The sequence below is a fragment of the Falco punctatus genome (genome assembly GCF_963210335.1).
Source record: "Falco punctatus genome assembly, chromosome: 2".
NCBI classification, from domain to species: Eukaryota; Metazoa; Chordata; class Aves; order Falconiformes; family Falconidae; genus Falco; species Falco punctatus.
Window position 1 is genome coordinate 53,811,703 of NC_137581.1, and position 27,962 is coordinate 53,839,664.

Consider the following 27,962-nt stretch of genomic DNA (forward strand, 5'->3'; position numbering starts at 1 on the left):
AGAACCGAAATAACAGTATGGGCGAGCACAGTGTCTTCAAACAGCTGTTTGGGGTAGCTGTGTCTGAAGGGCTGCAGAGACATGAAGAAAGAACATAGACACCTATCTTTGAATATCAGTTTGTAAGATTGTATATGACTAGTAGAAGTGGCACGCTAATTATAGGGTCTGGAGTTCTGAAGGAGGCTGTAACCTGCAAATGCAGGTTACTGTCTTACAGGAATGTCCCAAGAGGCGTATTTTTTCACTTTACTGTTACGCTAAGTAGAATGAATGTGACTTCAGCTTAGTACGTACCTTGGAGCTTGTATAGTAAGATTCACACATAAAATTGCAAGGCAAAACAGACGTTTGAGATTTACAGTTGTTCAGAACTTAGTGAATCAGTAAGGACCTTTCTTTGCATGTGTGTGCATCTTTTTGGGTGCTTTGGTGTCCCTCACCTGCTTGAGGGGAAAAAAAGACAGAAAGCTAAAATCTGGTACACTGTAAACACTTCGTTGCTCCAGTTGCAGGAAGCTGAAGCATCAAGTATGTTCTGTTTAGATGCAAGTCATGTGGTTTATACCTTGTAGTCATAGTGTTTAATAAGTGTTTTACCCACCAACAAAAACTGGGAAGCTAGGCATCAAGAGTTAGAGTAAATGATTCCCAAGTTGCAAGGGCATGAGGTATAATAACAGAAGCTGTGAGTGACACCATTTAGAGGAGTGTTGACATGTGCATATTGACTTACCTGCTAACTTATTAAGGTGGTGCCTGGTTGTCTTGTTGAACAAGTAGTTTCTGATTGCAGGGTCTCCCGGGATTCATTGTTCTGATGAAGGAAAAAACATTGTGAACATCAGATATGGACTAAGAGAAACGAATTTACATCTCTAGGCATGATGAAACTTGAATGTGAGTTCATAAAATGTGCACAGCTGTCCCTTTGTGGCACGCAGGGAAAAGAAGGCATTACCTCTGTATAATCTGTGTTTAGAGATGACCAAAATAGTGTTGACCTTTTGTTGATGCTTCAAAGAGTATTTAAATATCCATAAAAGTCTGGCTTTTTTTAATACTGATGATGCTAAACTGAAACTGATAGTATAGATTTCTTTCATACTAGGATCAGATTGCAGAACCATACTTCCAGTTACACAACAGGTTCTTTCTCAGTGTTACATGCCAGTATTTTGTAGAAGTTGCTGCTTTTCTTTGCTGCAGTCTCCTCTACTGAGCATTCCCTCTTAGGTGTTCTTTCTGTTAACGTCTTTGTTGGACAGCCTGAGATAACTGTATCCTGCAAGGAAGACAAATGATTATAATGAAAAAAAACCCAAGAGATTAAGTATGTTCAGCCTAGAATATCTGAGAAAGCAGCCATGGAAACGGTGCACCTAGCAGTTTGAAAATTACTCCCCCTTACTGCTAAGCTATATCTGAAGTATGAATTATTAAATAAAACCTTTATGAAAATACATGTGCAATTACGTTCTGGATACAGTACTCCGAAGTGAATGCTTGAAGTTACACAATTCTTACTGTCAAGAACTGAAGCTCTTTCTATGCAGGATGCAACGTCTGCCTTTTCCAAAGCTTTTCCCTTTCGCTTGAAGGGGAAAAGCAGTAGTGCCGAGCTTTGACCAATACGCTTGGGGGTGGGGGGTGGGGGGGCGGGGGGAGGCGGTGAGGGGACCCTTCGTCTGCACGGGGGTGGTTTTCCCGCTGTCTGCCGAAGCGGAGCGAACGCGTCCGGCGCAGCAGCCGGGGCCGCCCGCCCGCCCCGCGCTTCCCGCGGGCGCCTCACGGGGGCGGCAGAGCGCGGGCGGCCGCGGACCCAGCGCGGCGGCCGGGCCGGCACCGTTAGCGGGCAGCGGCGTGGCCGGTAATGCTGCTTCGGGTCTGCCAGCGTTCTTCTGGGCTGGCAATGGCTTGCGGATTTCACCGGGATGACGAAGAATGTGTGAGGAGTTACACAGAGGCAGGGAACTGGGACGCAAGGGATGCTGTAGCCACAAGGCACTGGGGGAAGCAGCATGTAAGTTTAGATTGGAATATAGAATAACAGCAGCATAGCCTTTATCATGCGCTAGGGAGCGGGGGCAGGCAATGGTGATGGCCTGTGATACTCCTCTGTGACCTGCAACTACTTCCCCAGCGTTCTGCCTCTCATCTGTCCCTGCCTGAGGCCTCTCACCTGACAGTTCTCTGTAATTGCAAGCATGAAGCAAAATACTGTTTTCTCATTAAGGCTTCATAAAGATTTTCAGTTAAAATTCATCATTTATTTAAAGGAAGGGGAAAAAAATGCTCTTTGAGACTTTATCACCAAATTAGGTCAAACTTTTGTAATACTAGTATCAAGTCTTTCTGAGCACTACAGTTAATGGACCCTTCGATCAGTTAAACTTAAGAGTTGCCTCACTATGAGTTTATGGGGTCACTGTGTGGTAGTGTTATGAATCCAAATGCTTTTAGTCCTAGTTTACTAACTTAATTATCTCAACCTAAATAAGAGGAGTTTTTACTTACCATAGTTACTATGGAATATTTCTGTGTAACTGAAAAAAAAACTTGGTAGTTTGTTGGTTTGGGTTATTTTTCTCTTCTGTGCTGTTGCTGTAATTTCAAGGAGTTCCATTTGAATGCTAGGATCCCCACTCTGTTCAAAGCTGTGTAAAAAGCAGAAGAGTAGTATCAGAACCAAGAGCTTACAGAAAGCATATATTAGACTGGAAATAAATGGGTAGAATTTGCCACTGGGACATGATGTGAACATACTTGTTGACCAAACAGTCCATGTTCCTAATGAAAAACTTCCTTAATTGCTATGATACATATAAAAATGATAGTGGAAAGATTCATAGTAGTGAAAACTTTGAGGAATTACTTAGGAGAATGAGGCAGCTTAATGGATGTTTGCACTACTTTTAGTTATGAGAGGAAATAGGGAGATAGCATTAAAGTATTTGGTAATTTCAGAAGCTGGAGATTAAGACAGGTGCTGTAGTCCTCTGGAAGTGCAAATTCCCCTTTGCATCCTGAGATGGGAACAATAACAGGATATGCAGTCAAAGTTAAGTGACTTGTGTTTGACACAAGGAAGAAGATGTCGTCAAAGCAACTCTCATGGTTTAACCCTGGCTGGCAACCAAGCACCATGCTGCTCACTCACTCCCCCCTCACCCAAAGGGGAGGAGAATCAGAAAGGAATGTAGAACTCGAGGGTTGAAATAAGAACAATTTAATAGCTAAAGCAAAAGCCGCACGCACAAGCAAAGCAAGGAATTGATTCACTGCTTCCCACAGGCAGGCAGGTGTTCAGCCATCCCCAGGAAAGCCGGGCTCCATCACACGTAGCTGTTACTGGGGAAGACAAATACCATAATGCCAAATGTCCCCCACCTTCCTTCTTCTTCCCCCAGTTTATATACTCAGCATGATGTCCCATGGTATGGAATATCCCTTTGGCTGGTTCAGGTCACCTGTCCTGGCTGTGTCCCCTCCCAATCTCCTGTGCTCCTCCAGGCCTCTCACTGGCAGGGCCCAAGGAACTGTAAAGTCCTTGATTTAGTATAAACATCACCCAGGGACAACTAAAACCATCGGTGTCCTGTTAGCATTGTTCTCACATCAGAGCTGAAGCACAGCACTGCACTAGCCACTAAGAAGAAAACCAACTCTATCCTGGCTGAAACCAGGACAGCAACAGGTCAGGGAGGGTTATTTTTGTAGTAGCTCTATGAAAGGATAAAAACAGGGAAGATGACACAGCCATATAAAGTGTTTTCAATAGTTACAAGATGATAGTCTGAAGGAGAACGTCATCTGCGTAGCTGAGCAGGAGACTTGATGATGTGTGCCAAAACAAATAGAAAATTTCATTTTAGCTTGATGGGATTCAGAGGGGTAGGTTGAAGGTGTAACCTCCTCCAGCATTATTTGTGCCCGCATTTGGGTAATATAGTGGTATTGTTCATGATGATTAAGAAAAGGAGGCATAGGGAGAATCTGTGAAAGTGGGATTCTTTAGTCATCTTGAGCTGACAGCTAGATATCCATGAGGAGCCAGCAAGGGCGGATGTTAAGGCCTTGGTCAAGAAAAGAGACAAATCTGTAGTCAATGTTATCTCATAACGTCCATATATATATATGTGTGTGTGTGTGTGTGTGTGTATATATATACATGTATATATATATATATATTTTCACATGTTAAAATGAGAGAAGTCCCTTTCTTCTGCATATGGCTGCAAATATGCAGAAACATTTTCCAGGATATTTGATGCATTAAACTTGTTAGCTAAAATACACATTTTAACACTAAAATCAGGGAAGCTTCAAAGCATAAAACCAGGAAGAATACTAAATTTAATCTCATAATTAAGCCAAAGTTAATTATTTCCTTTAGAGTTCCTATGCCAAAATTATTAAACGAGAAACCAACCCCCCAAAATCCCCCAACAAACAAAGAAAAACCCACCCCACCTTTTGGACTAAACTAGAATCTTGGTCATCTTGAAAGAGCTACTTAAAACATATATATTGAATTTCTTAGCAAAAAGCTCCCTTTTTTTCCTCAGGCTGTAGAACTGGAGGGTAGAAGTTTCTCTGAATTGCTGCTAGTGGAAGATGGGAGGAAGTACTGATTCAAATTAAAGCCATGAGGTTCTAGAGTTTTCCCAACACTGATTGTTGCTGTTGGCAAACTTTTGTATGGTTGTGAGGTAAATGGGGAAAGCTTTTTTTCTTTTAAAGTAGGAATACTTGTCTGTATTTCTTAACCTGCAAAAATGTCCCTGTCTCCTAATACTTTATTTTCATAAGTTTTTTGTGGGTGCTGCACATTTTGTACTAGGTGTAGAGGTATGATTTCCAGAACTTCCTCTACGATCTTTAAGTTGCTGAATAAGATCCTGTGTTCCCTGGCTCCCATATTTTGGTTGTTTTTTCCCGGTGACGTTGTTTAATATTTAAAAACAAGTGTTCTGTTTAAGAAAGGGTGTTTTACTGACTGACAAGGGGTCTGCTGCCTACTACCATTTTCCATACAAGGTATTTAATTTTCCATTATTTCTATTTTTTTATCTAAACCAAGTTTTTTATTTGCAGTGGGACTCCCTGGTCTGTTTTCCCCACTGTTTCCTCATGCAGGGCCTAAAATGTTTCTTTTTTCTGTACTTTGCTTTATCAAGAAGGTTGTAACCTATCACCTATATTCCCTTTTTATACATCAACAGTATAAGAACTGTTTCTTATATAAGAATATATATTCTATATAAGAATAGAACAAATTCTATTAAAGGATATTTCATATCGTATGTGTTGGAACTTGCTGACAGAAGGAAATTGCCAAGTCTGGGATTACAGATGATTCAAAAAAAGGGAAATGCTAGTCCTCTCCACTTCTTACAAACTGCCAGTTAGTAAACTGGATAAAGTTACTGTAATGCCATTTTTTTATTGCTTTACCCAGCAGGGAAATGCTTGATCTCTAGTGCAAGTTTTAATAACTTACATGTCAATTTGTTACTTGTATTCAAATGGATACATAGAACAATTCACACTTAGAACTGTTCTTACAGGCTTGTGTTGAAATTGCTGCCACAGGTGAAAGATTTATTTTGAAGTGAAAGCTGGGATAGACTAACACTGTACAGTGCTGCATGACCACCAGCAGCTTCAAAACAGGCTAGGAACAATTTCCAGCTATAAGGGGTAAGGTGTGACATTTAAGTTAGCGCATGGAGGTGATTCTTTGCTCTGGTACCATGAAGCTATTTAAAAGATAAACTGATGAGTCCCAGCTGCATCCTTGGCTGCTCTGACAGATACCATAGCACTTTGGCTTGTAGGCATGAGAGGGTTCTGTAAACAGGTCCTTTGTCGCTTTTGCCTAGGAAAATGGAATCTTTTGAAGACATTTGGAAGACAGCTGAATTCTTGGAGACTTGTCACAAAAGCAAGTTTGGCGTTTGAAGCCAAACTGAATTGTGTGTGTTACTGCCCGTTTGTAAGACTCTTGCGATTAGTTCCTAAAAGTGCCGCAGATTATCTTAGGGTCTCTCTTTTTTCCGTGCTTTTTCGGGGTTGCTGCTTACACACCAGTACCAGTGCATTTCTCCCCTTCCCTGCAGCTTTCCCCCCCGCCCCGGGTGTACGTGGGGTCCCCTCCCCTCCCCAAACGGGCCGTGCCCACCCCCACGCCCCGAGGGGGCGGCGTGGAGGCACCGGCACACCGGCGGTGGCAGCGCCCTCCCCCTGTCGCCCCGGCGTCGCGGGCCCCCTCCTCGTGCGAGGGGGGGCGGCGGGCGGGGGCCGGGCCGGGGGAGGGTCCCGGCGGGGGGCGGCGGGCTCGGGGGCGCCTGGGCCGCGCTCCCTGCGGCAGCTGCCGGCGGCCGGCGGGCCATGGAGGGGAAGCGCCTCAGCCTCGGCGTCCTCGGCGTCCTCGGCCTCCTGCTCCTGGCCGCCGCGGCCGGGGGTGCGGAGCCGCCGCCCAGCTGCGAGGGCGTCCGGAAAGTTTTCCAGCTGCGGCAGCTCGGCCCCCTCAGAGGCATCCCGGAGTCCCCGCGGGCAGGTAAGGGAAGGCTGGCGGGGTCGGGGGCTGCGGCCGGCGGCTGCCGCGCTCGCCCGGGGCTGCCCCGCCTGTCACCCCGCCCGGGCCGGGCAGCGCCGTCGCTGCTGCGGGGGTTGATGGGGTCGTTCTCGTGGCGGCGGGGGATGCCCGGCGCTTTACTCCAAAGAGAAGACGCGCTTCTTGTGGTGCGGGCGCTGCAAAAGCTGGAGCACCCCAACACCTGCCTACAGTCCCCTTGTGCCCGCTCCCTGCCGTGCGGCGTGGAGGGGGTGAGCTTCAGCCGGGGGCAGCGTTCTGCCCGCCGTCCGTCCGTCCGTGGGCGGGCGCAGTTACCTCGGTGCCGCTGCGGGCGCTGGGGGAAGGGGCGAGCCGCCCGGCTGCGGCTTGGGCTTCTGGAGTTACTCTTGTGCGAGGTGCGGATGGTATACACCGCTGCAAGTGGTGGATCGGCACGTTTTCTCTAACGGATCTGAACGTCCCCCTAACTGAATAAAATTCTCGGGGAAGAATATTGCCGTAACGGCAATCTCTGTCAACAATGAAACTTTTTTTTAAGCAGATACAAAAACGTATTGCAAAGCCATGTATGTACTAAGATGTACCTTCTTAGAGTTGGGGTTTCGTTCCAGCCTTGTGAGAACCTCGTTATTTCCGTGGTGCTAATCACAGCACTAAAATTAATCGATTTTCATGGTCAGCAGTATGGCAGGCCTGGGTTGGACTTGATGATCTCAAAGAGCTTTTCCAACCTAAATGATTCTGTGATTCTGTATAGGGTTGGAAAAGACTTTTTTTTTTTTTTTTTTTTTTCTTTTACACACGTATCCGTAAGTGTGTTCGTGTTTAGATGGTAAGTTAACTAGTAAATGTCAGTGCTTTCCTGACATTGAAAACGACATCTCAAGGCAACTAAAGCTGAATTAACACCCCCCCTCACTTTAAAATATCAATAGCCTCTTCCTGTTTTTAAGATAATCTGTGCAGGTTTTATTAACTCTGCAAGTTGAGATAAGGCATGCTATGTTTATTCCTAAAGGAATCAATTCAAAATACCTTTTTAATGACTAGTTTTAAATATAATAGATTATCCTAATCTTAACACACTTAATATTGCAGTGTGCAGTTTACCAAAAATACTATATTAAAGTTGACAGTACATTTGACAACATACGTTGTCTTCTAACATTGTCCTGAGCTAAAGATTTTTATTATTGTCTTCACTAAAGAGAAAATAAACACTTTAACTGGAAAGCCTGATTGGGTAGGTACTGTGCAAATGAAGATGTCTGGAAAGTGCAATCTGAGTCAAAGCCCAGTTAGTGATGTAATAGTGATGTAGGTTTTTGTGCTGATGATTTGGGTGAATAACATCAGCAGGAATTATGTGGTATCAGTTTGTCTGTGTTCTTCTCATTCTGTAGTCTAGTGTAACTATTATACTTTCTCTGCAAATGACATTTGATACCATACATTCACTTGTATACCGGGGATAAGGAGAAAACATGTTGCCTCAATGGGGAAGAACTATGGTATGTTATGCGTATTTCTTCTGCCCTGCTCTCTGATTTTCTCCCTTCCCCTATATTTCTTACAGCACCACTCTCATTTTTTTTTCTTTTGACTTTTCTGTATTTCCTGTTCCTGAAACAAAAGCCAGTTTTGAATTGTAAGAGTAATAAAAGAATTCCTCTCTCTGCTGCTGCCCCTGCAAGCAGTGGTCACCAGGAGGTGCGGTACAGCTGCGTGGTCAGCAGCAGCCTTTCACTCTCTGGAGGAATGGTATTGCTGTGGGCAGCCCGGAAAACACCAGCCCTCAAGGAGCCGAGTACAAGCATCACAGTTCTTGCTTTCAGTAGCTTTAATCTCAGAGGTACACAAAACAAAAAATTGTGAACAGTAAAATCTATCCAGAATTGGAGATGACAAGAAAATGAGGATTAAATGAGTATTTTAGAAGGTTTAGGTGTGATTAAAGGTATTTGTAGGCTGAAAACAATGTGAAGAGGAAAGAAATGTCACTGTTACTACTGATCTTCTATATTAAGCCTTCTTTTGAGGCAAGAAGTGAAAAGTATTTTAAAACCTTTTCTGATGGCACTTAGCAATGTGTTTGTGCGTAATATACACTCTCACTCTTTCTGTAGGTGTCCGCTTGTGAAAATAGGTGTCAGAGCTGCCTTTATAAAGTTTAATTCAGTTGCTTAAATGTAGGCATCTGGCATCATCTGAGTTTCCCTGGAGTCTCTGGAATATTCCTATGGGGCTGGCAGATGTGATACCTCTGGGAGACTTGCATCTTTCTGGAGTGGCAGTGGGTGGGATACCTTTAGCATCTCAGATGTTCCCTGTGAGCAACTGCACTGCATAGTCAGCACAGCCAGCGGCATCTAGGAACTACTCAGCTATGAAATGTTTCATGTCAGCTTCAGAGTGAGCTACATAGGTCCTTTGCCACTATGGTATTTGCTTATATTTCTTTTAGTGGTACATAGTTTGTATAAGGACATCTTCATTTAAATGTCTTAAGCTGAACCACACCTTTTATGTGGAGAAGGATCACTAACTGAAAAAGGGTGGGAATGTTAGCTGGTGGTGGCTTATATACAGTGGGAAGCTACCCCTACAGTCAATAAAGTTAAAGGGAAGAAGTTGGCTTATTGGCCTTGTTTATATTGTGTATATTAAAACAAAAACTATAGCATTCACAATTGTATTTTTTCCTCTTCATAGTGGTAATAAAAACTGAGCAGCCTTATATCAGTAAATCATGCAAATTGGAATTATTTTTCATTTGGGGACTGCTACATGTCCATATTTTGAACATACATCAGCTCAAAAAATTACGCATTATTTTATATAATTAGGTTTGCAGCTATTATATGTAGTTCATGTCTTTAAGTGAGCAAAAATATCTTTATCATCGTGTGCAACAATGCCAGATACATGTGCAAAGGTGATCTTGAGGGATATGGGAACCACAAATTTGAGTTTGTGTAATCATTCATATAAAACAGGATGTCACAGTGTTGAAATTGGCAACTAATAATCAAGGTAAATGAATATCCCTAATAACCAAGATTTTTATTTTTACTCCCCAGCAATGAAGATTTGACTAACTGTGCTCAATCTTTTGTAGCAGTGATTTGTGAACTATCATACAGAGTTATGCTCAGTCCCATCACATGCTATATTGAAACATTTACGACCTTCATACCAATTTTAAATGTTAGTTGCATAACTACTTTGTTTTTTCCTGTTGGGTTCTGTGCTACAAGTGCAGTGTTGTGTCTGTGAAGAAAATCCTCAAGAATTAAAAATCATAGAAGACCCTTTTCATTGTATGGAGAATCAAACAATAGGCAATGCATGAATCAAATATAAAAAGGCCTCGAAAGTTTGGTTTGGGTTTTTTATTTTGTTTTTGTGGATCTGTATGAGTTGGATTGTTAAAAAAAAATCAGTGTCTGCAAAATACTTTTTTTGCATATTTTTATTTCCTGTCCTCGATTACTAGTGTTGTAACCTAAACAATTTTCTTGAAGAATTCCACTCTTTTACCCCATATGTGTTAGTAAAGCTAGAGCTTTTAACTGGTTTCAGCAGCTCATTTTTCAGACAGATTACATGGGACCTCTCAACTCTCCTTGTTCTCTTGGTTGCAAATAAGATTTCTTCTCTGGTTTCCTTCTCTCTGAATATGTAGAAGAGCAGAATAGGATGGGCAGTAAACCAATCACCCTTGCCCTCTTGACAAAGGGCTTCCAGTAGGTACATCAGTGAAAAAACTGTTAGGCTTCTGTTGGCACCAAAAAGCTGAATTCCATGGCTTATTGAAAAATGTTACATTTGCTGGAACTGTAGAATAAACCAGTTCCCAACAAAGTGGAAAAAAGTGATGGAGATATTTTTCCAGGTTCTCAGCAGGTTTTTTTTGCTCTTTTTTTTTTTTGGGGAATAGGTCTAGGCTTCTTTTCAGCAATGTTTGGGAGGTCACGTATGTGGTTGTGAGAACAAGATGCACAAAAAAGAGTGAAGACTGTGATTAGTATAAATTTTATTGCAAAGGCTTCTTGATAGAGAATAATTATGCATATTGTCGTGGTTTAATCCCAGCTACCAATCAAGTACCACCCCCTTGCTCATTCCCCCTTCCACCGGGCCTAAAATCATCAGTGTGTTATCAACATTGTTCTCATAGGTCCAGAACAGCACTGCACCAGCTACTAGGAAGAAAATTAACTCTATCCCAGCCAAAACCAGGACAAAATGTGATATATGTGAAATTGAATAAATGAGACAAACTGCTTGAAGGATGAGGTAATCTCAGAAAAAGCTGGCGTGTAGTACTCTTCAGTTCACCCTTAACTTTAATTCAACTTAAAATATTCATGCTAATTCAGCTAAAAGTAACAATAGAAATCAGTTTAAAATCCAGACCAGATTACTTTGATGCAAATCCAAGATAGTTTTGAATTTTAATTTGTGTTTCTAGTATGATTTTCTTTCAGGTAAGTGGGATTTTGGTTCTGTCTGAAATCAAATAAATTTCTTTTTGGTGTGTGCAGGCAGGGACACTTCTAATTACTCTATTTGTCTAACTTGTTGCCTAAACTCCCCTCTTACCAAACTCTGAAGTAGTTAAACAAGAATGCTCACAAAGTTTCAGTCGATGACCTACCCTCTCAGGTCGTTAATGCTCAAGTACCCACAGCCTTGGGAAACAAAGAACAGCTGACGGTAAGAGCACCAGTATATAAATCATGCAGGAAGAAGTCTCCAGGTGAAAAAGTTCTGGCTGCAAGAGGAGACAAGCCGTTAGGAGTTGTAATCGCTGATTGCACTAGAAGGGAGAAACTTGCAGCCAATCCTGTGCGTGAATGAAAATACACCTGCTATCAACATGCAAGTACTCCACTGTGTGTAATGTGCACCCTCGAGTAACTCAGTGTGCCCATTAGGAAGAAAGATCCCACATGCACCCAGCTGCAATAAACTAGTGTTGGGTTTCTGAACTGTCCTTTGCTGTGGAGTTTCCCTGGCTAGGATTTTTGGTAACAAACTGACATTAAGGTCCTTGGAAAAGAATTTAAGCAGAGGCAAAAAGTGAGTTGCTCTGTTATATCAGTTACTGATGTTCATTATATCATGTCTGTTTTTATAAAGGACTGTTGCCTGCAACATAATTTTTTGTCTGCATGAACATATACTGTTGGTCTTGGAGGATGTTAGGAAGGAGCCAAACCTGTACTACAGTGTTGCTTACAGTGTCCTCTGAAAGCAGTATACAGAAAGCACCATCTCTAGAAGTGCAGCTGAGAGAAATACTGGTGCCTTCTGAACAGAGCCACAGAAAGAGGTGAGGTGGTAGTTCAGCACTGTGAACAGTCAGGGCCAGGTGCTCGAGACTCATCCCTGCCTCTTTTAGGCAGCAATGCTGAAGTTTACGGGTAGTCACAATGATGGTGATCAATGCCAAGTCTGGAGTGTCCTTTGTAACAAAAGGGAATTAACAGATATTAAAGGCGAATTAACAGATACTAAAGGGTGAGCATGGGAAAGTCTCATGTCTGATACAGGTTGCAAATCCATTTTGCAATAAACCACTGCTACAAACAACTGATTCCAGACCCTATGGCTGCTTGACTTTTAAAAGACCGTTTATCATGACAACCCTAGGCCTGTTTCGTTTTTTTTCAGACTCTGGATTTGATCTCTTGGAAGTATTTGTCTAAGTAGATAGGCAGAAATTTACCACACATCTGGTATTTTTGCTTCCTGGAAATTAACATCCTCATCCTGTCAGCACTTGTTTATCTCAAGGTACTGAAAACACGGATTTTTTTCTGAAACACTGAAACTGAAAACACTGAAAACATGGCTGAGACCATGAATGAAATTTTGAAATCAGTTCCAGATCATCTGGAAATAATTAAACCTATGCCTTAGAATAATCACATTTTATTCTTGCTGAACTGTCTTTTCTGCACCCATCTAGATTGTTTTCAGTAGTAATCCCTTTCCTATACTATAACTGTTTATGTTAATTTTTATTTTAATCTATTACAGGCTAAGTTATTTCACTTCTTGCTGTCTTGTGATCTTGTCTAAAAATAGATCGCAGTGTAGGGCCTCCAGAATTTGGTACTGAAAAGAGCCAATATTCCTTACTGGAGCAGAAAATGCTTTTTCACTGTATTTCAAAATAATTGGTTATTGACGGAAGATTTTTAGATATGAAAACACAGAAAATGTGTGTGAGTTTTTAACGTTGGTTGTATTGAAATAGAATGACCTGTTTCACTTGCTGGTTTAAATACCCTCTTCTGAAACATTATCTGTAAGCTGTTGGTTGTCCTGTAGCTCTGTAAAGAAACAACTACAAAGCCACTCTGATGTTGAGTAGCTACTCCATTTTTAGTCAGTTGGGTTCTTTTGAATGTTGTATTTGGTTACTTTTTCCTGGCCATTGAAAGCAGCTGTGTTTAATGAGCTGGAGTAGAAGTAGGTCAATAAAACGTAGTTTATATGTAAATGATTAGCATTCTTAAAAGTTCCCTTAGGGTTGGGAATTATATCCATGTTAAAAAGATGCTGCTTAAAAAAAGACATATTTACCATAAAATCAAGGGAATAAAAGGATATTGAAGAGTCACCTGAAACCATGAACAACTATTCATTATTATTTTAGAGTTTTGCTAAAAGTCTGAACATCTTGAAGCTATACTAAAGCCCATAGTAAGCCTAGTTAAAATTTCATATTAGCTGCTGCTTTACAAAAGGCAAAGTAACAAAAGTTTGAAAGCTGAGTAGTGCCTAACATTTTTTTAAAACATTAAACACTGTGGTACTAGAGCTAATCTTTAGGTTATTTAATTTTAATACTAAACAAGTATTATGCATGTCTGTGCCTGTATGCACATGGAACTCCACATAGGCAGATGCTCTGTATATTATTTGTTAATAACTAAAATGTAGTAGTTGAAAGGCTGTACATACTGGAAAAATGACACAAAGGTTTTGTGCAAGATCAGCTTTTATGAACCTCATAGGAGCAAGGGTATCATTGCTTCTAGGAAATGAAGCTACTGTTTACTTGCGAAAGACACACATGTCAAGTCAGTAGGAGAATGAGGAATAGTACATGTTCTATTTTTTGCTTGGTTTGACAGCTCACCTACACGCTTCTGATCATGAAATTATGGTTTATTATAAAACAATGCCATTGACTAAAATCATGCTATGTGCAACACTTATTTGTGTTTCAGGCAACTTGATAATAATACTTTGCCACTTCTTCTCTGTTATGTTTTCAGTTTCAAGCAGAGGGAGGACATTAATGTGTTGTTACTGTCTGCTAAGATTTGGAGGGTAAAGTAGATCATCTTAACATACATGGCAGTGATGTGGTTTTTTACTTTTTTTAAATACTTGGCAAAACAAAACAAAAAACCCCTCCTCAAACCCACCACAGCTATATTCTTTATTGGGAATAGCTGTAAGTCTCCTGCTGGTATTTGGGCCCATATACAAGCTGTGTTGAAGTTTGAAGCTTGAGCAGTTGTACTGGGGAAACTTCCGTAATGCACAAAATTTTGTCTTTCTAATGAGTCACTTATCAGAAAACAGTAAGACTATGCTGATGTCAGAGAACAGTAAGAAGTTTTGTACAGTCCCACAAGCCCCTTGTGCTTTCACATATAAGTTTCCCTGAGTCCCAAGTATCCAACAATGCTTATTAGTCTTGTTTCACCTTCCTCATAAGTTACGATGTTCAGACTGATCCTCTCTTAAAGGCTCCGAGTTCCTTTATAGCCCATCAGTCAGTGGCTGACAAGTTTTGGTCTTTGTTACCGTCCCTGTTACCACCTGCATTTTAGTGTTTGTGTGTGTGTGTTTCTTGAATTTGTCATTTTCCTTGTTGCTTGCCATTTCTTTTATACTGAATAGTCCATAACCAGGCAACTTAACAGGCCAGATACCATTACATTCAGATACCATTGCATACATGTGGGCTGTGTGCATTTGTGTACCTGCACTGGAAGTGGGTCCCCTTTCAACCTGCTTTAGCCTTCCTGAGGGTGCTCTTGCACCCGTCTTTGGGCTACATGTACTTACCATTGCTGACCTCCCTTCCCATGGTTGTTTGCAAACTCTTACCAACATCCCCCTGACATGCCTGTATCAGAGCCCTCCTTGCCAAGTGGGCCAGCCTCTTGGCAAAGGTGCGCCTACTCTGCTTTGTTAAACAGATCCCATCTTTCACTAACTTGACGTTCCTTCCTTAAAGAGGCACCCAGGTTCATAAAAGCCAAAGTGCTGTGTGTCATACTTCTAGGGAAAAACTGCTCAGTACAAGTAGCCTATGACAAATCAGGATGAGAGTGGTTTGCTGTTTTTTTAAAGACACTGGCAATCAGTTAATGTTCAGGATCAGTGTGAGTAATACAAGAGATAAACACAGTACTAGGCACAAAATGTTAATAGACACCTGTAAATTTCTGAGCACTTTTTTTTAATTCCAAAACTTTCTAACCTCCTCTCCCCACCATGGTTACCTGCAACCCCCACACTGGCTGTGCAGGCTCCCCTGGGTGTGCACCCCTTCCTGGGGAGACATGGCTGCCCCAGATTTTTTGGCACCCCTGCTGCTCCCAGCACCCCACTGATGCACACCCCAGCACCCCGAGGTGGGGTCTCTGTGTGCTCCACCAGCCCACTGCTGGGTGCAGGCTGGTCCCGGTGCCCCATGGGGAGGCTGTGCTGCCCAGACTGGGCAGGGGTTGGGGTGCTCCACAGACACTGCTGGCAGGGACAGACTCCCTGTGATGGCTGCTGCTTCCTCTCCAAATGTTTGTGCTTCTTGCCAAGGTCACTCCTTGGTTTCAAAAACCTTGTAATTCCCCAGTTCATGTTTGGTACAGCAAATTTTTTTGTTCAGCATCATGAGTTTTGGGCAAATGGTTCTGTGGTTTTGGTTCACCTTCCTGGTATTAACAGCTGCTGTTGTCACAGATCACAGAACGGCTGAGGTGGGGTGGCACCTTGGGAGGTCATCGAGGAGAGTCTCCTGCTCAAAGCATGGTCATTTCCAGCAGGTTGCTCAAGACCATGGCCAGTCAGGTTTTGAGCACCTCTGAGGATGGAGATTCCGTGACCTTTCAGGGCAACCTGTTACAGTGTCGGACCATCCTCATGCTGATGTTTTTTTCTGGAGTGGCTGCTTTGCCAAGGGTGATAAAACATGTATTGCATATTTAAATTAATAAATAGGTTACAGGAAAAGCAATACATTAAATTAGTTTTCAATAATCATAAGCTGCATTAACTTAAATTACAACACATCACATATTGCCTAAATTGTGCTTTGCTTGTTCTCTTTTAGGTAAAATTTGAGAAAGATTGTAGTTTCAAGAAATCTGTACCTTTTAATTAAAAGAAAAAAACCCTAAAAATTTATTAACTAATCTGATTCAGCCCTGAATGCTGAAAATCACAAAACGTGAATGCTTTTATGTTGTTAGTAAAACAAAACGGTGTGTGTTACAACTGAGGGTAGCATCAGGAAAACATGGCGTTCTTTTTTCATCTTTTTATTCTGCCTATGAATAGAATTGAGTTAAATGTAATGACCTTACTGTGATAAATGTATTCTCAAATGAAAGTCAAAAAGAAGAAAAATTAGTTTTGATCAGGAAATCTATAGCCTAAAGCCGCTCAGGAGGGTATATGGTTTAACATTGTACATTTTCAGGGGAGAGGTTTGGGGCAAAAGCACAGTATCTCTGTGTATATTTAATGTCACTGACTTTAATCAATACTAGAAGCTAAACTACTATAGTATTTTCCCCTTTTTAACATCAGTGAATTAATCTTCACTACAGTAACAACTATATATAATAGTCCTGAAATTACACAAGGAGAGAAGGGAAGTAGAGAGGCTGTGTGCAGATATCATGGCAGGAGTTCTGTTCATCTGCTGGCTGATGTCTGCCCCAGCTCCGTCACAGCCTGTGTGCGTGACAAATCTTCCTGCCCCTGTGCTGGAGGGGGATGTTAAGCACCTGGAGCTCATCATGGAGCTGAAGCATCGCCAGCATGCATGTGAGGACTCCGTATCTGCAAGTGCTGTTGCATCCCACAGCTGAGATGTGCCCAGGTCCAGACAGAGCCGAGACCAATAATTACCTAAGAGAATTTGTGCTTGCCGAAGAAATCATGAATGAAATTATCCTGAGATCCCACTGCTGTGGTGCTCGCAAGGTTAAAATTCAGGAGCCCCTTTTTTCTACTGATGTGCTCCGATTACTATGCATTGCCCTTCTGCACACATCTCAAAGCAGAAAAAACAGGAGCAGGAACATCACAGGTTTTGAATTATCAGCTTCAAATGAGTGCTTTGCATACTTTGAAGGGTTGCTACATTAGCTGGGTTTTTGTTGTGTTGTCTTTCTTGCCTTGTGGCTGCTGCCATCCTTTTTCCTAAGGGGCAGCAAGCCAGGAGTTTTACTCTGGTTCTTCAGTAATAGTAGAAGCAATTTAGCTAACTGCTGATCTTGTATAGCTGATTACCCCAGCACCCATATAGACACACACACAGAGAAAACCCACAGAGGAAAAAAAAAAAAAAAAAGAGAATGGTTACAGATGTCATTAAAAAAAAAAAGAGAGAAGAAAAGGCATTGTCCATGTTCCATTTGCTCCAAACTTACTCCAGCCACCTACAAACCTCACTTCTTCATTTAACAAACCAATGGCTTGTTGTAGTCAGAATAGTTGTTTGTAGTACTTTGAATACCATGGAAACACTTGCCTGATGCTTTAGAACACATATACTTGATATTTCATAGTAGTATTTAAGATCATAGACCTAGTTCAAAACTAGTCGCTAAAGACCGTAATCAGTCTCTTTGTATGTGTCCCTAGAGAACAGCTAGAAATTTTTTGATGATGTTAATACAAAAATGTCCAATTTTAATTTTTTAATTATCCTTCTGGTTCTTACTGCTTTTCACTTTACCTGGTCCTATACTAAAGTAGCTCACCTAGCCCTGAAAAACAGACTTGAGTGTATTCTTTATGTTCCACCTGCAAATTAACAGTCCTGCCTTCACAGTTTTTCGCTTTTAAGATCTCGTGTGCTTTATTAATTCGTGAATTCTCTTTGTGGCCTTGAAAATGTATTCCATACTGATATGCTAGCTTTTTCTGTCAAAGTTAATCTCTGAAAACTATGTATATTGGACATTCCATCACTGCAGAGAAGCAAGTTGTGAAAAGTGTAGCGTGAGCCTTCAGTGTGACCCTGCATAGTTCTGCTTTCTTTGTAATCAAGTTTTCAGCTTGTGAAGAACACAAGAAAATCCTAATGTAGACAATGCTTAGTAAAATTAATCTAGATTAATTTATCCTTCTCTCTGTTGTTTAATGCTGGTTCAGACTACTGCTGTGTTTCTTATTCTAACAGATTTGTTAGGCTTTCAAAATTGTGCTTAAAATTTTCTGCGGTTAAGAAGAAATTAAGGATAGCTTTGCATATTAAACTTAAAAAGTGAAATCAAGAAATACAAAAATTACTGAGAATTGTGCTAGAAGAAAAATATTTGTCTTTTTATATAAATATATAATTATATTAAATTGTTATGAAAATAAGAGGTACATGAGATGAGTGGATTGGGGTTCTCAGGCTGCTTTGTGGAATTGGAATTGACAGGAGCATGTTGAGAAGGATCGCTGCCAGCATCTGGTAGAATAAAACGGGTTTGGAAGCCAAAGCTATCATGAGGAATCTCTCAGCACTAATGGTAAATTGAAGGAGCACATTGCAGGAAGAGCGGAGAGATCTTTTTTTTGAATAATGTAGGAGCAGTGGGTTATCTTCTGGATATCTAGAAATGAAATAATTTGTTTAGTGGTTTTGTTGCCATAAAACTGATGTAGCTTTGAGGGAAAGCCAAGCTCAGGGTTGCTCTGAGTTAGCTTCTGTGTCAGTCTCTTAAGTAGGTGTTGAGCATGTTTATTGACAAAGATGGGCTTTGGGCAAGGTCAGACATGAATTTATCATACAGTAAAATTGCTAATAGCTCTAGAGGCTTCAGCAACATAGTAGTTCATAATTTAATCCAGATGTTACTCTGGTTAGATGAATTGACTAAATGATTAATTTGTGCCTAAATGTTCAGCTTCTATTTCTTGAGGCTATCTTACAGGACAAAGATATTCTCAATTTTAATAGGATATTTCCATTGTAGATTCCTAATTCAGCTATACTTAATGGATGTATTGGTTACTAAATGTAAGTTTGAGCAGCAGTATTAATAATGATGTACCAGACACTTCAAAATTCATGCATGTGGGTTAAATTTCTGTCTTAGATCTGTAGTATCACAAGTGACCTCTGTCCCCCTTGCACTCTTTCCGCATAAGTCGTGCTGGCTAGAACCTTCTTTATGAAGATAAAAGACTTTCCTGAAACAGCAGAATTGGAGTTTTAAGAAAATACAGGTACTGCAAATAATTGTAAAACTGCTTGGTTTGTCACTTTGAGACAAACACTAATGGATCAGGTTATACGACTAGTTCTTTCTTTCTGAGCTCTCTGCTGATTTGTTTGAAGGTTAGTAAAGAGAACTCATGCACAAATAATAAAAAAAAGAAATAGAGAATCTCTTTTTAAATAAGCAAACATAAATAAAACCTTTCCTTTTCAGAAAAGAACCTAAAGAACCTATATAGGGGAATAAAGTATACAATAAGTCTGAAATTGGTATGGCATCAAAATGTGTCTAAACAACTTAATAACATAGTTCCTCTCTTTTAAACCGTCTGTTACATGACAAACATGCCTTTTCATGACGGTAGTGAGTCGGGTTTTGTTACAAGCAGAAGATAACATTCAGTAACCAAGTAGGAAAGAGCTGTTTTAATGCAATACTGTGATACTGCTATGGGTATGAATACTTTTCCTCTTGATGTTTGTTGGGTGTATTGCTACTGGCATAGTACAGACTACCTTGGCTTGTCTTGTACTGTGGTATTTTTTGTGTGATAAACTCTTTGAGAATAAAAAAAAAAAAATTGAGAGAGAGAACTGCCTGTCATACCTGTGGATAGACTTTTCTGGTATGATGAGTAAATATTGCTGCAGGCTGATTTATCATTCCTTTATTTATTTGTAGGTGGGTGGTATATTAGTTTAGTTTGCTGCTTGCTGTTTTAACAGTATGTTATTTAAAAATTCTCATTTACTGTAGCTAATATTTAAATTAATTAGTACAGTGCATCAGCATATGGACCTCATCACAAGCAAGAGGTTTGAAAAGGATTAATGGAAACTTGCAGTGTTGTATTTCCTTAAACAATGTTAATTTAGACATGTTTTGCATTAAGAGTTATTGCACCTGAAGTTATATGTGTTTTATATACTTTCAGCATAACTCATCTCAGGAACAGGTAGTATTAATATAGCTTTAATCCTTAAGTTTCTTGAGTCATGCACAACTGATTTGTTCTCTTAACCCATACATTCTCTTGAGTAACCTGCTTTGTCTTTCTAGAACCAGTTTGCTGAAGCCATCGCCACTGCCCTGATAAAAAGATTTAACTTCTAAACAAGTGTTGTAAGAGCTACAGCTATAGGTTGCAGAAAAACAAACTTTCACGTAGTTCAAGTCCCAGCTTTGCCTGTTTTAAATTGTAGATATGGCCAGTCTTAAACACAAGCATCTGAAGTGGTTTCTTGTGTTCCCATGACTTGGTCCTTTCCTGCTGCTGGTCCTTCCCCACTTTTTAATGCGTTTTAGCTGCACTGCAGCAATTGCCCTCTGCAGAAGAGCCTGTAATGCAGTTAATCTGGAAAAGTGGGATGAGAGGAGGGGAGTCAGCAGTATTTTAGAGGTAGTGTCGTGGTGTCTAAGAATGGGAATGTGAGAATGCTGTAGGAAGGTAGGGATGGTCAAGCAGTGCAGGGGCCTGAGTTTGGAGAGCTGGTATGGACTGGGAGGTTGGAGTCATTGGGGTCAAAGGCTTGAAGTCTGGCTTGGGGAAGTGTGGGGCATGCAATGGAGATTGAGGAAAGGGAGGCTGTATATAGGTAATTACAAGGACTCTGAGGTTGTAGGGCACTGGTGAACTGTATTTTTAATACTCAAAAGTAATTTTAAGAGGCTCATTAATGTTGAGTGGAGGTAGGCACCTTTGTTAAAGGATGACTCTGATGCTAAGCACTTTCTTTGGCATGCATAGTAGTAGCTAATAAATAGGTAATTTAATAGACCACTTTAATTTTGCAGCTTTGTTTTCATTCTTTTGGAATGTCAGGGTGGAATATTAAAGTTTTCACATGGCAAGAGATTTGTAAAGGCAGCTGGCCAGGATAAATTACTTCATTTGTAAATTGTAAAAATGTATATACTGAAGAACATGGAAATTGTATTTTTAAATAAATGATGAAGATAAATAATGTTCAAAACCATCAAGCTCTATGAAGAAAAAGGTATCTTGTAGCAATACTGAAACACTTAAATAAAATTTCTTAATAGTCTCAGAAGTTCAGAGATTTGTACCTGCATTAGAATAGTGTTTTAACTTTCTCTTGTGACTGTGAAGGTGTTCAGCTTCCTGGGCTATGGCTTGTAGGTGTACTAATCACTGTGTGTTATGAACTACTACTGGAAACCACTTCAAAGAGATATACAGGGATATCACTTCCCTTAGTTCATTTTCACACCCAGAGCTTATGTTCTTACTTTTTCATGCTACCATGAATGCAATCTTAGATTTGTGAATTCTGTGTGGTAGCAGGATTTCTTAAAAGTATCTACTGCTTTTCCTTTTATATGATAATATTTACTGCTTCTTATGTCTGTGAAATATATTTATTTCAAGGCACCAATTTTTAACACAGGCAGTAAATAGTTCTTGTGTATATGGAGTCAGACTTTTGTCTTCATGATTATGGAATTATATGAATTCCTGAGCAGCACTCCTCACTAAAATTCATTAGTTTTGCCTGAAAACTTACATTTATGACTGAAAGCATGAAGCAGCAAAGATCCTTTAAAAATTAAGAGAAATTCTCTGGTATTTTAATGCTGAGGGTTCAAAGTTATCCTCCTTCCACACCTGCTTTTGGATGGAGGGACCAGGAATTATGAAGATGGAAACCACCGATACCAGAAGGAAATGTTAGGCAAATCTGAGACCATATTATTTTAATTTGTTATGGGAATCAGATTACTTCTGTGTAGTGTTGTAGCAACACGTGTTCATCAAGGACTCTGATAACTCCCCCCTCCCCCCTTTTTTTTATGTGCCATATAATTTACCTGTATCGTTTTGGTTTCATGTTTTTCTAAATGTGATTCCTAAGGAATCATATGGATCTTTTCTACCTGTCTAAATATTACACAGTGGATTCCTGCTTCAGGTCTGGGATTTCTGTATGGAAATAGTAACATTTTTTCCTGCTCTGAAATGAAGTTCCAGGGCCAGGAATCCTTTCATTAAGAGTGCTTCAACCAACACATGGATAAAGGGATATGAGTTTGATGCAAGGAATTTAAAAATTTTGCTGTTCTTCCAGAATGCTCTGATCCAGCCCTCAGTAGCTTAACTTTTCTTTCTTAGCTTTCTGGAATATATTATTTAAAATGCCTAATTCACAGAAGATAACTGGAATATTTAGGGTTCAGATTGTCTCTGGGCTCCCTTTCCCCATAACTATATTCGTACTATCTTAGAATGATCGATCAGAGAAAAAAAGGGGGAAAAAAGATCTAAAAGGAATGTTAAATCTTGTAGGTTTAATGATAGGGCAATAAAAAGTAAAGTACAAAGAGGTGCTGTAAGAGCTGAAAGCAAGTTTAGAGACAAGGGCAACGTGGATTTAGGTTTTGACTTCTTGATTTCTTACTATTTTTCTGCCAGTCATGATCTTCTGTTTTTACCTATTATGAAGAAAGAGTAATGCATGTACACACAACCACATAATTAGAATTTAGTCCACAGAGCAGATAAAAAAAAGTTTCTCACAATGTTTGCTAGAAACCTTGTGACATTTGCGGTGAAACAGCATATCTGAGAACAGAATTTGGATTGGACCATGAAATTTTGTATTAATATAATTTAAATGATCACATCTTCCTTCTTTCATGAAAAGTTTGTTTCCGCATTTTAGAAAGCATTGTTTAGATACAGTGTAATACCACATCATAACAAGGAAGCTGAATAAGGTATTTTCATCCTTGATTATGCTCCAGTTATATATATATATAAAGCTATAAATAAAGATATTATATGTAATAGTATATGTAATATTAATAATAGATGATAGCAGTAATATAGCTATTATATAACATTATGTAACTATATATATAGTTATGAAAAAAGATAGCTTTTATAACAGTACTGAATTGCCCGTTTTGAATTCCAGCATCTCCAAAATTTGAAAAGGTGTTCCTTTCTAGGAATGTTTCCTGACCTGTTAGTGCAGTAGTAAATTAGCATGACAGATACATGGGAATGTTAGACATTAGAGAAAGGCACAGTAAGAGAGATTAGACTGGAACTTAGGACTGTTTCATATAAAAGTTAATATGAGAATATTAATTATAAACCTGTCAGGAGTGGGCTTTGCACTGGTGTGTTTGTAATACTTAGCAGTCGTTAGCTTTTTAAAGACCAAGAATTAAGATGAACAAGAGTGTCAGGCATGAGCTGGCTCAGCAGTTGAGTATACTAGATGATCACAGAATCATAGAGTAGTTTGGGTTGGAAGGGACCTTTAAAGGTCATGTTCCAACTCCCCCTGCAATGAGCAGGTACATCTTCCACTAGATCAGATTGTCAGAGCCCCATCCAACCTAACCTTGAATGTTTACAGGATGGGGCATCTACAGCTTGTACAATGATGTGCAATGCATATTCAATGTATTTTACCAACATCAGTTAATAATATTGACAGCTGGATAAGATTACAGTGTCAGGGAAGAATATTAACTGTAAGAAGTGTACTCTTCCCATAAAATTTTAGTTAGTAACCCCTTCTGGTTTTTTGTGTAACCAGACAGATGCCTTTAAAGCTTCGGGTATTTCTTTTTTGTGTCTATACCTATCTAAAAAAAAAAAGTAACTTTTTAATGTATTTGTGTATTGTGTACTTGTGTTTTGTAGTAATCAATGTAATTATCTCTTTCTGTAGGAGCTGATCTCCAGGTTTGTACTTCTAAAAATCCAACATGCTGTACCAAAAAGATGGAAGAAAGGTATCAGACTGCAGCAAAGCAAGATATTCAGCAAGTGCTTCAAACATCAAGCGCTCCATTAAAATTTTTAATATCTCGTAATGCAGCTGCTTTTCAAGGTATGGCCTTCTGCTTCTTATTTCGAAACTTGTTCATACTTTTCTTGTTTTTCATCTTTGATTAGTTGATACATGTAATAAAATTTTCTGTTAATTTTTAATTTCTATGCTTTTATGCTTTCAAAGAAGGATATTAAATCATGGAGATGATTAGAAATGGCATTGCTCTTAGAATTTGTGACTTCTAAAAAATTATATTTGAGAAAAAGTAATAAACAGTAAGATTTTTTGATCTGATTGTAAACCAGTAACTTGGTATTCCTCTTGAACTTCTTTAACTTGGACAGCACTAAAATGCCAAATTATTGCCTGGAGTGTTACAAAGGAGAAATTTCGTTATTCTAGTATTTCTGCCTGCTGTATTCTTTGTCTTGTTCTAATAGAAATACTTGGGTAGTTTGTTTCTGACATTAATTTTTGGGATCTAGTTTTATAAGCTTTTTAGTTCATAAAAATTTTTTTCTGAGTTTCTAAGAATAGGAAAAAAAAACATTGGAGGTTGAGTAACAGTTGTTCCAATGCACAATAGGAAGTGACTTGATAAACTAATAGTTTGGGTTGCTGGTGGGATTGCCTTTTAGCAATTAACCATCATAACATTCAGTTTTCTTTGAAATAATAAGGGGTAAATTAATGCAGAATTTGGTTAGGAGCTGAGAAGATGTGAGAAATAGTGGCAATATGAGGTTGTATCTGATAGAAAGGGTTATAGAGTTCACATGTGCTGATGACAAAGCCCTGCAGTCTTGTCATTTGTCTGTTAATGTGTACTTATGGCCTTAATGGCCACTTGATTGGGCAGGATAAGATGGTAATTTCGTACAGGCTTAGGAAGTTGTACTTCTGGTGACTTGTTTTTAACCTGTGAAGCTAAAATGACTAGGAGAATGAAAACAACTGCCTAGGTTGGTAAAATGGGTAACAAAGTTGGCTCTGGGGCTCTAAAGCCTTCCCTTTTTGAAATTTAGGCTGTCTAATGTTGTGCTCTACCTTCTGGGAGTATTGCCATTTAGCTTGCCTAACAGCTGTCAGTGGGTGTCATGATCGGGAGATCACTGGTAAAATGTACAAAGAAATCTCTCCTTCCCCGTCTTCTGTCTGTTCTTTCTGCCGACTTCTGTATATTAACTCTGTTTTTTGCACCACAGTAGTACAGTATGTTGTATTGCTTTGCTGACCTACAGCTGTAGACCCTGTAGAGCTCAGTAACCAACTGTACTTCCCTTAAGTGAGGGCTGCACTCTTTTCCCCACCCCTGGAAAAAAAACAAAACACACAGAAATCTCCTTAGGTATCTAGATAACATACTTGTGCAATCCCAGGATTTCTCAGTCTTCACAAGCATGGGTTTTAAGTGACATTTAAGTGAAGGTAGGTGAAATCAGGACCCAGAAACTACATTTCTGTTGCTCTTAAGTCCTGAAGGGCTCAGTCAGTGGGGTATTTTCAGAGTGTGTGCAGTGTACATCTCCCCTGTAGGTGAGTCTTCCCTGGAAGACAGGGACACACGCATGGCTTTGAGGATCAATGGTTGTGCTTTCCTCAGGTACAATCTGAGCAGTTATATTCAGGGTGTGGGTTCTAGGCCATTCTCAGCTTGTAAAGATTGAAGTTGTATTACCTGCCAGTCCAGGAGGATGCCCTAAACACCAGTTTGGAGGCTAATGTGGGACATCGGCACTTTTCACTCTCCCAGTAATGCTATTTTACAGTGCAGAAAGGAATTCAAGAAGCAGTGACCGAAAGAAAGGAGCCTGCCTCTGTAGCCTAGTCATGATACGTCCTTCCTATAGAGAGATGGTTTCAGGACTGGTTGAGAATTACAGCTTTTCATCTTTTTTGTGAAACATGTGAGCAGTTCTTGTTGCAGGAACACAAGCCATCTTTCCCAAATATGTAGCCTAACAATAATTACTTCTTACACTGACTCTGTTTCATGATTTGCTTTTAAACAAATATTTTTCAAAGCATATACTTTAAAATATTTCTATTTTCCGTATCTTACATATTTCATATATTTTTGACATATGTGCTTTAGTACTTTTGTCTTCAATTTCCTTTTATGTAAAGAAGTATAATTCAGAGAGAATGTTCCATGGATTATGGTATTTAGATTTTAAACCTTTTTTAACCTTTAAGTAGTTATTTGTGGAAAAACATGCTGTCGATCATACCACTCATTTTTAAAGAATAGCTGCCATTGCTAATTAAAATTCAAGCTAAATGAGTTCAGATTCAGAAACTGTAATAAGATGCTGCTGATGTAATTTGGGTTTTGAAATCTAGGGACATAATAAGACATTACACCCAGTCTGAATCCAGTTTTGACCCTGCTTTATGCAGGAGTTTGGTCTGGAGGCCTCCTGAAGGTCCTTTTCAATGTGAATTGTGGTATGACAGGGTGTCTACTGGCCGTCACCACCAAGTCTTTATACATCGCCCATGTTTAGCAGAGGCTAGGATGTGCAGCTAGGAGTGTGATTACCTCTCTTACTACTTTGGCATCTGGGCAGACATCTCAGCAATTACGCAGAAAGTGTGAAGGGGATTGTTGGGGTGTGTACAGAGGGGAGGGGAGCAGGTGGTGTGGTCTTTGCTGCTGTTCTCACCTGCCTCTTTTTGAAGTCTTCTGGAGTTGAGTATCTTGGCCTAAAGGAGGTGGACTGGATCCAAACTGAAAAAATAACTTATGTTTTCTCTCAGTTTCTCTACATATTCAGTAGGGAGAGGCAGACAGTTAAAATAAGTAATCTGTATATGCCTCTGGAGATATTCAGAGGTGTATTTTCTATCTGTATTAGATACAGTCTAGAAATCCTGAGTACTTCAGATGACCCAGTACTTTAGGATGGCTGTGTTCATTAAATGAGGCATCTGTCTGCCTGTCTGATCTGTCTGTTAAAGTATGTTTGTGCAGGTATCTTTATATAAGAGCAAATATAGATATTGACATATTTTTGTCACCTTCTAATGTTTGTTAAAATCCTGTTGTCTTTTTCACTGTGAATCTTACTTCTTTTTAATACCTTTGAGGAGTGGTAAGGGAACAGAAGAATAGGTGAGAGTGAAGTTAAATAAGGTATTAATCTGGTAAGTGGGAGATATATTATAGAGAGCAAGAAATCATTTTTCCCTTGGGAAATGTGACTAGAGAACTTAAGGTGTATGATAATCATGTTTCAAGACAGTTCTTTTGGTAGGATAACATTCATACATGTCACTGCATTTTTAATATTTATTATCTTAATGATAGCTGAGGAAAAGATTGTGAATGCTGTACAGGGATTGCTGTAACATCTCCATTCTAGCGGTAACCATAAAAACAAATGCTTTTTTAACCTTTAGACCTAGCCCTGCCCCCCCCCCCCCCCCCCCCCATTTTTGCACAGTTTCTTAGATGTTACTCAAAGTTCACACTTAACCTTATCTATACTTCCAAACAAAAGAGGAACAAGCACCACCAGACTCAGCTCTTGTGTAGTCACAATGCAGTGCCAGTTTTTGTGTAGGAAAAAAAATCCCTATGGTTTGTAACAAATTGGAGAGGAATTGAATAGTCACCTAAGAATCTGGTGATTTGGAATAGGATGAAGCTCCATGCAACAGAATAGCAGATCTTGTGTCATTTCACTGTTTTTCCACACAGAGAGCTCATAACACTTTAAGAAGTGTCAGGATATGACATAAAACAAAGTAGTATGTTGTCTGGTTGAATTGGTGCAGTGGTTTAACCCCGGCCGGCAACCAAGCCCCACGCAGCCACTCACTCATTCCCCCTCACCCAGAGGGATGGGGAGGAGAGTTGGAAAGGAGTGTAAACTGAAGGGTTGAGATAAGAACAATGTAATAATTGGAATAGAATAAAAATGAAAGAACAGTAACAGCAATGATGACAACAACAATTACAATGAAAAGGGTGGGTGGGTGGGTGGGTGGGTAAGAGCAAAATCAGGAAGGAAGAGCACGTAATGCACAATGCAACTGCTCACCACCTGCCAACCAATGCTCAGCTGGTCCCTGAGCAACGACCTGCCCGCCCTG

General features: G+C 40.0%; 1 protein-coding gene across 3 annotated transcripts in view; it reads left to right on the top strand.

Annotated features, from left to right (window-relative positions):
- Nucleotides 1–27,962, top strand: part of GPC5 (glypican 5) — a 761,183-nt gene that overhangs the window by 23,271 nt on the left and 709,950 nt on the right. For 2 of the 3 annotated variants that reach the window (XR_013926366.1, XM_080377390.1), the window contains exon 3: nucleotides 23,760–23,921. Coding sequence is in view for 2 of the 3 variants with exons in the window: in XM_080377390.1 (XP_080233516.1) it covers nucleotides 23,760–23,921 (162 nt within the window). In the remaining variant the exon portion in view is untranslated. Of the gene's footprint in view, nucleotides 1–5,271; nucleotides 6,563–23,759; nucleotides 23,922–27,962 lie in introns of those variants that run through there. The other variant, XM_080377391.1, reaches the window with a different exon arrangement.